This window comes from Catharus ustulatus, chromosome 5, assembly GCF_009819885.2.
Source record: "Catharus ustulatus isolate bCatUst1 chromosome 5, bCatUst1.pri.v2, whole genome shotgun sequence".
Taxonomy (NCBI): Eukaryota; Metazoa; Chordata; class Aves; order Passeriformes; family Turdidae; genus Catharus; species Catharus ustulatus.
This window is the reverse complement of record NC_046225.1, coordinates 75,031,264-75,041,380: the sequence shown is the minus strand read 5'-3', so window position 1 is coordinate 75,041,380 and position 10,117 is coordinate 75,031,264. Positions and strand designations below refer to the sequence as shown.

At 54.0% G+C, this 10,117-nt stretch overlaps 1 protein-coding gene across 3 annotated transcripts; it reads left to right on the top strand.

The window, feature by feature from the left end:
- Window positions 1-264: 264 nt before the first annotated feature.
- IDH3B (isocitrate dehydrogenase (NAD(+)) 3 non-catalytic subunit beta) lies at window positions 265-10,093 on the top strand. 3 transcript variants are annotated; one of them, XM_033059649.1, is made up of 12 exons: window positions 265-368; window positions 709-789; window positions 2,277-2,375; window positions 3,217-3,337; window positions 3,428-3,488; window positions 4,369-4,501; window positions 5,909-6,042; window positions 6,720-6,822; window positions 7,685-7,831; window positions 7,914-8,008; window positions 8,083-8,143; window positions 9,966-10,093. In XM_033059649.1, exons 1-12 carry the CDS (start codon window positions 333-335, stop codon window positions 10,041-10,043), a joined length of 1,149 nt encoding a protein of 382 aa, XP_032915540.1. In that variant the 5' UTR covers window positions 265-332; the 3' UTR covers window positions 10,044-10,093. The 3 variants fall into 3 exon arrangements, with proteins under 3 accessions (XP_032915540.1, XP_032915538.1, XP_032915541.1); XM_033059647.2 differs by lacking the exon at window positions 9,966-10,093 and adding an exon at window positions 8,697-9,749; XM_033059650.2 differs by lacking the exons at window positions 265-368; window positions 709-789; window positions 2,277-2,375; window positions 9,966-10,093 and adding exons at window positions 2,472-2,535; window positions 8,697-9,749.
- Window positions 10,094-10,117: the final 24 nt, after the last annotated feature.

The window sequence follows — 10,117 nt, the reverse complement described above, 5'->3', positions numbered from 1 at the left end:
CTGAGGTGACACTGGGGGACATTGGGAGGTCCCTGAGGTGACACTGGGGGGTCCCTGGTGGGACACTGGGGGACATTAAGGGACACTGGAGGGTCCCTGGTGAGACACTGGGGAATCCCTGAGGGGACACTGGGGGACACTGAGGGGTCCCTGAGGTGACACTGGGGGGTCCCTGAGGTGACACTGGGGGGTCCCTGAGGTGACACTGGGGGACACTGGCGGGTCCTGTCCCGCGCTGCCTCGCTCGTCCAGCAGGGGGCGCCGCAGGCCCAGCGAGGCCCCGCCCCCTGACGTCACGTGCCGTACCCGCGGTGCATTGTGGGCCCGCAAAGATGGCGGCGCTCAGTGCGGGAAGGACGGCGGCGGCGGTGAGGGAGGGCGAGACCGGGGCGGGGAGGGGAGAAGGGGCTCGGGGATGGCGGAATGAGGGGATGGAGTGAGAGGAGACATGGCTGCGGGGTGGGGGTGAGGGTCAAACGGGGTCTGACCTCATCCTTCAGTGGTTCTGACCCCGGTGAGGGGTGAGGGGTCAGTGAGGGCTGGGAAGGGTCAGGCGGGGTCTGGGGGGGGTCAGACTGGGCCAGGGCCGGGGGGTTCAGTTTGGGGAGTGTCAGGTTGTGAGGGGAGGTTTAGGCTGGGTTCGGGAGGGTCATTTTGGGAGTGAGGGAATCCCCTGAGGGGACTTTGTGACCTCTGACACCCCTCCAGGGCCTCCTGCGTGCCCAGAGCCTCGGCGTGTGGCGGGGGCTCGGCACCTCGGCCTCCCTCCTGCAGCAAGCCCAGGCCAAGGTGAGCAGGGGCTGAGGGAGGAGCGGGAATTTGGGGGGAAAAGAAAACTCGGGAGGGACCTTCCGGCCCCCCCAAAACTCCCTGACAGGAGGGGGAGGTCGGGAACGAGGAGAAACGGCCTCAAGTTGTGCCAGGGTGGGATATTGGGAATTTTCTTTCCTGGGTGGAGCCCCCATGGTTGGGTTTAACATCCGTGGGGATGTGGCACTTGGGGACATGCTCTGTGGTGGCCCTGGCGGTGCTGGGGGCTCTCTGAGGCTTTTCCCAGCCAGAAAATTCCCAGATTCTGTGGGAAATGTTGAGGGAAGGGCTCAGCCCTGAGTGACCTTGAGTCACTGCCCTTCCCTCAGCTTTGCCTCCTGATATTTAATCGCTGCCCAGCAGCTCCATTTGCGCCCTGGATATTTGATTCCAGCCCGTTAAAGCTCCCAGTTTGTGACTCTCAGCTTTCCTTCCCTGTTCCCAGTGGGATTCTGGAATTTCCCTGGCCTTGCTAGGGGAGGAATTCCCTGTGGATCTGGGAGATTCGTGCTGGGATCAGCTCCCAGCAGGGAATTCTGAGCTGAGGAAATTGGGATCAGTGGAAAAGGAAGCAGGGAAGGGATGGGTGGATCATCCCAGGAATGATCAGTGAGGATTTTCTGTGATCTGAACCACCAGAATGGGATTTGGCAAAATTCCTGAGGGCAGGAATGAGGGAATTCAGGAACACAGGGCTGTTCTGGGATTTGGGGAAATTCCTCCTGGAAATACAAGGGGGGAATTCCCATCCCTGGTGAGATTTGGGTTGGATTTTAGGAAAATTCCTCCTGTCCAAACTTCCATGGGATCCTGAGGGCAGGGAGCAGGAGTGAGGGCATTCAGGAATGCCAGGCTGTGCTGGGAACTCTCAGGAATTCCTCTGGGCAGAGCTCGAGGTTATTTCTGGAAGTGCTGAGGGAGCAGAAGGTCCCTCCTGGTGTTGGGTGTGGTGTCACCCTGGGGTGGCCTCAGGACAGGGACAGGGAGTGACAGCTCAGTGCTGGGCTGGGTTTGGGGCCCTCAGGACGAGACTTGGGGGGGCTGGAGGGAAAAATGGATTTGGGGAGGGGCTGGAGAAAAAAGTGGATTTGGGGAGGGGGCTGGAGAAAAAAATGGATTTGGGGAGGGGGCTGGAGCAGCTGAGGGAGGAAAGGGGGGTGGGGGGGAATTTGTGGCTCTGACAGGAGGGGACAGCTGGGAACAGGGACAGGATAAAGGGACAGGGACAACACAAAGGGACAATGCCCCAAGCTGTGCCAGGAGAAGTTTAGGTTGGATGTTGGGAATTTTCCACCCAATCCTGAAGGGATTTCCCAGCCCTGTGCGTGTGGCACTTGGGGACACGGCCACCGGTGTCACTGCAGAGCTTTCCCTGACCCCGTAACTGTGGGATCCCTGTGGCTGTGGCACTCCTCAGGGGTGCCCTGTCCCCAGTTTGGGGCAGTCACCCCCCTGTGTCCCCACAGTCCCACAATGGCAAGGCCGAGGGGACGTTCCAGGTGACGATGCTGCCCGGGGACGGCGTGGGGCCGGAGCTGATGCACGCCGTCAAGGAGGTGTTCAAGGTACGGCCACCAACGTGTCCCTGAGTGTCCCTGTGTGTCACATGTGTGTGTCCCTGTGTGTCCCTGAGTGTCCCTGAGTGTCACATGTGTGTCTGAGTGTCCCTGAGTGTGACACGGCGTGGGGCCGGAGCTGATGCACGCCGTCAAGGAGGTGTTCAAGGTAGGGCCACCAATGTGTCCCCAAGTGTCCTCAAGTGTCCCTGTGTGTCGCATGTGTGTGTCTGAGTGTCACTGAGTGTCCCTGTGTGTCACATGTGTGTCCCTGAGTGTCCCCAAGTGTCCCTATGTGTCACATGTGTGTCCCTGTGTGTCACATGTGTGTGTCCCTGAGTGTCCCCCAGTGTCCCTGTGTTTCACATGAGTGTCCCTGTGTGTCACATGTCTGTCCCTGTGTGTCCCTGTGTCACACGTGTGTCCCCAAGTGTCCCTGAGTGTCCCCAAGTGTCTGTGAGTATCCCTGAGTGTCCCTGCGTGTCTGAGTGTCCCCGAGTGTCTGTGAGTGTCCCCATGTGTCCCTGTGTGTCTGAGTGTCCCTGTGTGTCCCTGTGTCCCCTGTGTCCCCACCGCTTCTGCCCCTGGACAGAGGGTGAATCCCCATCCCTGGGAGGGTTTGGGTTGGACATTGGGACATTGGCTCTCCAAGGCAGCAGGACAGTCCCCATCCCTGGGGGATTGACCCCGTGCATGTGACACTTGGGGACATCCCAGCTGTGGCCTTGGCACCGCTGGGGGGACCTCAGAGGATTTTCATCAACATCACCATTCCTGAAGTGACCCCTGAGCACCCCCTGAGCTGGCTCAGGGCTCCATGTCCCCATGGGTGGCTCTGTCCCCGTGCCAGGCTGGCAATGTCCCCGTGACCTTCGACGAGCACCACCTGAGCGAGGTGCAGAACACGGCGAGCGAGGAGAAGCTGGACAGGGTGGTGGATTCCATGAAGGAGAGCAAGGTGGCCCTCATTGGTGAGTGTCCCTGTCCCTGTCCCTGTCCTGAGCAGGGCTGTGCCAGGGGAGGGGACAATTCCCTGTCCTCACCCCTGTCCCTTCCTGCAGGGAAGATCCACACGCCCATGGAGTACAAGGGAGACCTGGCGTCCTATGACATGAGGCTCAGGTGAGGGAGGGCCTGGGAAGTTCATTAATTAATCATTAATTAATCATTAATGAATCATTAATGAGCTAAGGGGGAGTGGAAAATGCTGAGGGGCTTTGTGTGGGCTGGGAAACAAAACTCCTGAGGGATCATCCATGGTCAGGAGCTGGTGCTGGAAATTCTGGAGGTGGTGGGGGGAAAGAAACATTAATTATTAATTAATGAGTAATTGGGAAGCAGAATTCCATAGCCAGGATCCTGATCCTGATTTCCTGGAAATTCTGGAGGTGGTGGCATGGCCCCAAGACTGGGAAAACCCAGTTAATTAGTAATTAATGAGTAATTAGGAAGAAAAATTCCTGAGGGAAAATCCATGGCCAGGAGCTGATGCTGGAAATTCTGGAGGTGGTGGCATGGCTCCAAGACCTTGTCATTGAGAAAATTCCATTAATTATTAGGGGTGACTGCCAGGATTTGTCACTGAGAAAACCCCATTAATTATTAATTAATGAATTATTGGGAAACAAAATCCTGAGGGATTTTATTCAGCTTGGGAAACAAAACCCCTGAGGGACAAGGCCGTGCGGGTCCTGCACAGGGGGTTGGCCCCAAAAATTCCCACAAAAATTCTCAAAAAATCACCACAAAATTCCCACAAAATCACCTCTGAATTTTCACAACATTTCCACAAAAATCTCCATGAATTCCTCACAAAATCCCCAAAAATTCACACCAAAATTCCCACAAAATCATGCCAAAATTTCCTCCAAATTCCCACGAAACGACCCCAAAATTCTCTCGAACTTCGCGCAAAATCGCCGGGTGGGTTCAAACATCAGAGGGGACCCCAGGTGACCCTGTCCCTCTGTCCCCGTGTCCCTGTGTCCCCATGTCCCCCCAGGAGGAAGCTGGACCTCTTTGCCAACGTGGTGCACGTCAAGAGCCTCCCTGGGTACCAGACCCGGCACAACAACCTGGACCTGGTGATCATCAGGGAGCAGACGGAGGGCGAGTACAGCTCCCTGGAGCACGAGGTGTGGGGTACTGGGAGTACTGGGAACACTGGGAATGTTCACTGGGAGAGGGGAGAACCCTGGGAATGCTCAGAGCCCCTTGCACAGGCTGCAGGAGAGGGGATGGAGGGACAGGACACAGGGAAAGGAGAGATTTAAATGGGATGGGCTGGAATTCCCAGATTTGCTGTGGATCCCTGGAGTGTCCAAGGCCAGCCCTGCACATGGAATCAATAAATTCCAGGTCCCTCTCCACCCACCCCATTCCCTGATTCCCTGCTCAGCACACTCTGGGATGCCTGGAGCAGTGGAACTTAGGGAGAATTTTGGGATAAGAACACAGCCAGGGAAAACTGGGGTGGCTGCAGGGGGGGATCATGGCTGGAAAAAGGGACAGTGGCACATGGATATTGTCCTGGGTTAAACCTGGCCAGGAGTGGGGACACCAAAATGGTGATGATAAAAACAATTTAATAAAAAATTAATAAAAATATTATTAAAAAATTTAATAATTGAACCAAAATAGTGGTGATGATAAAAACAATTTAATAATTGAACCAAAATAGTAGTCATGATAAGAAAAATTAAATAATTAAACCAAAATGGTAATGATAACAAATATTTAATAATGGAACCAACATGGTGGTGATGATAAGAACAATTAAATAATTGAAACAAAATGGTGATGATAACAAATATTTAATCATTGAACCAAAATGGTGGTGGTAAGAACAATTTAATAATTGAAACAAAATGGTGATGATAAGAACAATTTAATAATTAAACCAAAATGGTAATGATAACAAATATTTAATAATTGAACCAAAATAATGGTCATTATAAAAACAATTTAATAATTGAACCAAAATAGTGGTGATGATAAGAAAAATTAAATAATTAAACCAAGATGGTAATGGTAACAAATATTTAGTCATTGAACCAAAATAGTGGTGATTATAAGAACAATTTAATAATTGAAATAAAATGATGATGATAAGAACAGTTTAATAATTAAAATAAAGTGGTGATGATGATAAGAACAGTTTAATAATTAAAATGAAATGGTGGTGGTGATAAGAGCAATTTAATAATTGAAATAAAATGGTGATATAAGAAATATTTAATAATTAGAACAAAAATGGTGATATAAGAAATATTTAATAATTGAACCAAAATGATGGTTATAATAAGAACAATTTAATCATTGAAATAAAATGGTGATGGTGATAAGAACAATTTAATAATTGGAACAAAATGGTGATATAAGAAATATGTAATTAATAAAATGATGACAATAGTAATAAATACATATAACAATACATCTAACACATAATAAACACAATGCTGGTGACAGGCAGAGGGAAGGGAAGCAGGCCAGGTGCCAGGCACACTCTGGGCTGGCTGTGACCCCCCTGTCCCTGTCCCCAGAGTGTCAAGGGGGTGATTGAGTGCCTCAAGATCATCACCAGGGCCAAGTCCCAGCGCATCGCCAAATTCGCCTTCGACTACGCCACCAAGAAGGGCCGGGCCAAGGTCACAGCTGTGCACAAGGCCAACATCATGTGAGTGCCACTGCCACCCCTGTCCACCCTTAAATGGGATTGCCCACCCTCAAAATGCCAGAGATGGGGAAATTTGGAGATTTGGGAATGGGGGATGAGGTCAGGAGAGAAGGGAAAATTCCAGGGAATGCTCAGAGTCCCTGCAGGGGCTCCAGGAGAGCTGGAATTGGGGACAGGACACAGGGAATGGCTTCACTGGGAAAGGGGAGATTGGGATTTGGGGAAGGAATTCCTGCCTGGAATGGAATTCCCAGATTTGCTGGGGCTGCCCCTGGATCCCTGGGACAGTGGGAATTGTCCCTGCCATGGACTCAACAACCTTCAGGTCCCTCTCCACCCACCCCACTCCCTGATTCCCTGATCCTGCTCTGCTCCCAGGGTTTCTCTGGGACTGGGGCTTTTCCCTCTCTCTGCTCCCAGCCAGCACTGAGCTGTGACTCTGGAGCTGCTGCTGATCACATTTATTGATCAGTGTCCAGATATTCCCAGTGCAGCATCTCCAGAACATTCCTGTCACCTCTCCTTGTGGGGATCATTGTGGGATCATTCCTGCACCATCCCAAAGTCTGGAATCAGCACCTGGACACCTCCCACCCCAGATCCCAGTCCCTGTGGGTCCCTGCTGTCCCAGATCCCATTCCTTTGCACTCCCCCAAGCCCTGGTGTTCCCTGTACAGGAAGCTGGGGGATGGGCTGTTCCTGCAGTGCTGTAAGGAGGTGGCTGAGCTCTACCCCAAGATCAAATTCGACACCATGATCATCGATAACTGCTGCATGCAGGTGAGCCAGGCCCTGCTGTGTGCCCTCCCTGCTCCCTGAGGGGCTGCACAGCCAGCACACAATTCCCAATGTTCCAAACATTCCCAGTGCTGCTCCTGGGGGGAATTTGTGATCCCTGCAGCCTCACTGGGGCTGGGCATGTTTATATCCCTAAAAACTTCCCTTCAATCCCAAATACTCCCTTTCAATCCCAAAAAACTTCCCTTTATAGCCCTAAAAACTCCCTTCAAATCCCTAAAACTCCCTTTTATATCTAAAAACTCCCTTTCACATCCCTAAAAATTCCTTTTATAGCCCTAAAAACTCCTTTTTATAGCCCTAAAAACTCCCTTCAAATCCCTAAAACTCCCCTTCAATCCCTAAAACTCCCTTTCAATCCCAAAAACTCCCTTTCAATCCCCAAAACTCCTTTTCAATCCCTAAAAACTCCCCTTTAAATCCCTAAAACCTCCCTTCAATCCCTAAAAACTCCCCTTCAATCCCTAAAAAATTCCCTTTATAGCCCTAAAAACTCCCCTTCAATCCCTAGAACCTCCCTTTCAATCCCTAAAAACTCCCCTTCAAACACTAAAAACTCCCTTTTACATCTAAAAACTCCCTTTCAATCCCTAAAAATTCCCCTTTAAATCCCTAAAACCTCCCCTCCAATCCCTAAAACCTCTCCTTCAATCCCTAAAATCCACTTTCCAATCCCTAAACCTCCCCTCCAACCCCAAACCCCCAAATCCTCGAGGCAGCTGCACCCAGCCGCGATTTGTGCTGGACACACCTCGACCTCATCCATCCCACCTGAGCTCTGCCCTGTGCTGGGGCTGAGCTTCCCCCAGCCCTTCCATGCCCCAAAATCCCATTCCCACCGCAGCTGGTGCAGAATCCCTACCAGTTTGACGTGCTGGTGATGCCCAACCTCTACGGGAACATCGTGGACAATTTGGCCGCGGGGCTGGTGGGCGGCGCCGGCGTCGTGCCCGGCGAGAGCTACAGCGCCGAGTACGCCGTGTTCGAGCTGGTGAGGAGGGGATCCCCGAGGGGGACAGTCCCAAATCTGCCAGGCTGGCATGTCCCTGTCACCCTGCCCTGTGTCCCCACAGGGAGCTCGGCACCCCTTTGCCCAAGCCGTGGGCAGGAACATCGCCAACCCCACGGCCATGCTGCTGTCGGCCTCCAACATGCTGCGGCACCTCAAGTACGTGCTGGGATTTTGGGGGGGTTCTGAGGGGTTTATGAGGGGCTGAACCCCTGCTTCTCCCTCTTTTCCAGCCTGGAATATCACTCCAACATGGTCTCAGATGCGGTGAAGAAGGTGATCAAAGGTGGAAAAGTGAGTGTGGGGCAGTGGGGAGGGCTGGTGTCACGTTCTTCTTTCCAGCTGGAATTCTGGCTCCTCCTCTTTCCAGCTGGAATTCTGGCTCCTCTTCTTTCCAGCTGGAATTCTGGCTCTTCTTTCCAGCTGAAATTCTGGCTCCTCTCCTCTCTCCAGCTCTAATCCCGGGCCCACTGCCTTGTCCATCCCCTGTGGTCACCATGTCCTGGCGAGGGAGGGATTTTCTGGCAGGGCTGGGGGGATTCTCCATGGCCCTGGGTCTTTTTGGGTCCTGGCAGGGTTCTCAGGGATGTCCCACAGCCCCATTCCCAATCCCAGGTCCTGGCAGGGCTCTCAGGGTTGTGTCACACCCCAGGTCCTGGCAGGGCTCTCAGGGTTGTGTCACACCCCAGGTCCTGGCAGGGCTCTCATGGATGTCCCACACCCCCAGGTCCTGGCAGGGCTCTCAGGGTGGCTGCTCTCTCTGTCCCTGTCCCTGTCCCAGCCACTCTCTCTGTTCACCGCTGCCTTTTCCCCGTTTTTCCCCTCCCTCCCTGTGTTGGATTTGCAGGTCCGGACCCGGGACTTGGGCGGTTACTCCACCACCTCTGACTTCGTCAAGTCCGTCATTGACAACCTGCACCCCCACTATGGGGCTTAGGACCCCCAGCAGCTCCCCCAGCGCTCAGCCCCTCCCCAGACCCCTCCCCAGGCAGGAGGGAGCCCCAGGAACCCCAGGAATCCTTTCCCTACCCCATCCCCAGCAGGGATTGCTCCGTGCAGGCAGCCAGGGCGGATTCAGGGGTCATGGGGTGGTTTGGGGGGAGTGGGGCAGTGCCCCAAACGTGCAGGCAGCTCTTAAGGACATTGGGACCACCCACCATGGTTCTGGGATCCCAGTGCCATGGGATCCTGTGATTGTGGGATCCCCACTATGGGATCATTGTGACCCTTGGACCAATGGGACTGGGGATCCCTGTGAGAACAGGAACTGTGGGATCCCAATCCCATGGGGTTCCTGTCACTGGGATTCCCATTCTTATGGGATCATTGATTGTTGGACCAGTGGGATCTCTGTGAGAACAGGAACTCTGGGATCCCAATCCCATGGGATTCCTGTCACTGGGATCCCCATTATGGGATCATTGTGACTCTTGGACCAATGGGATTGAGGATCCCTGTGAGAACAGAAACTCTGCCTGTGGGAACCCCATGGAATCCCTGGGACTGTGGGACCAGTGTGGCTTGTGGGATTCTCATGGGACCACAACTGTGGGACCAGTGTGGTTATTGGGATCCCTGTGCCCCCATTCCTGTGGGATCCATCCCATCCAGCTCTCAGCAATAACCAGGGTGCCATCCTCACCCTCCACCCCCTTGGCAGCTGCTGGCTCAGGGTCCCCGTGCAGGGACAGTCCCAGGCATGAGGTGACCCTGCAACACTCCAGACTTGGGGCAGCGTGGGGAGCTGCACCCTGTGCCCCCAGCCCCTGGGGAGTTCCAGGGCTCTGCCCCCTCCCCCCTGTGCCCCCTGGGCCAGGCCTGGTGCCACCCCTGGGCTCTGGGGCTGTGCCATCGTGTCGTGTGTGTATTCCTGCTTTGCTAATAAAGGGTCCAACGCTTCCCTCCCTGCCTGGGGGCACCTCACAGCTCTGGGGGGCTGGGCAGTGCTGCAACAGCACAAACCAAACTGGGGGTGCTGGTGTGGGGCAGAGAGCACCAGCCCCACAGCACAGGGATCGTTTTGGGGGGGCAGAGGGCTCCAGGGAGCCAAACCCCAGAGTTCCACACCCCAGTTTTGCAGTCCCCTCCTTGTCCCTAACCTCCCCTCTCCTTGCAGGTGCGCACGGCGGACATGGGGGGCTACTCCACCTCCATGGATTTCACCCAGGCCGTGATTGATGCCCTGGAGGTGTAGTGGCCTCATCCCTGCTCCTGCTGACTCCAATAAAGTGGCCTCAGGCGTGACTGTGTGGTGTCCCTCGGCCCGGG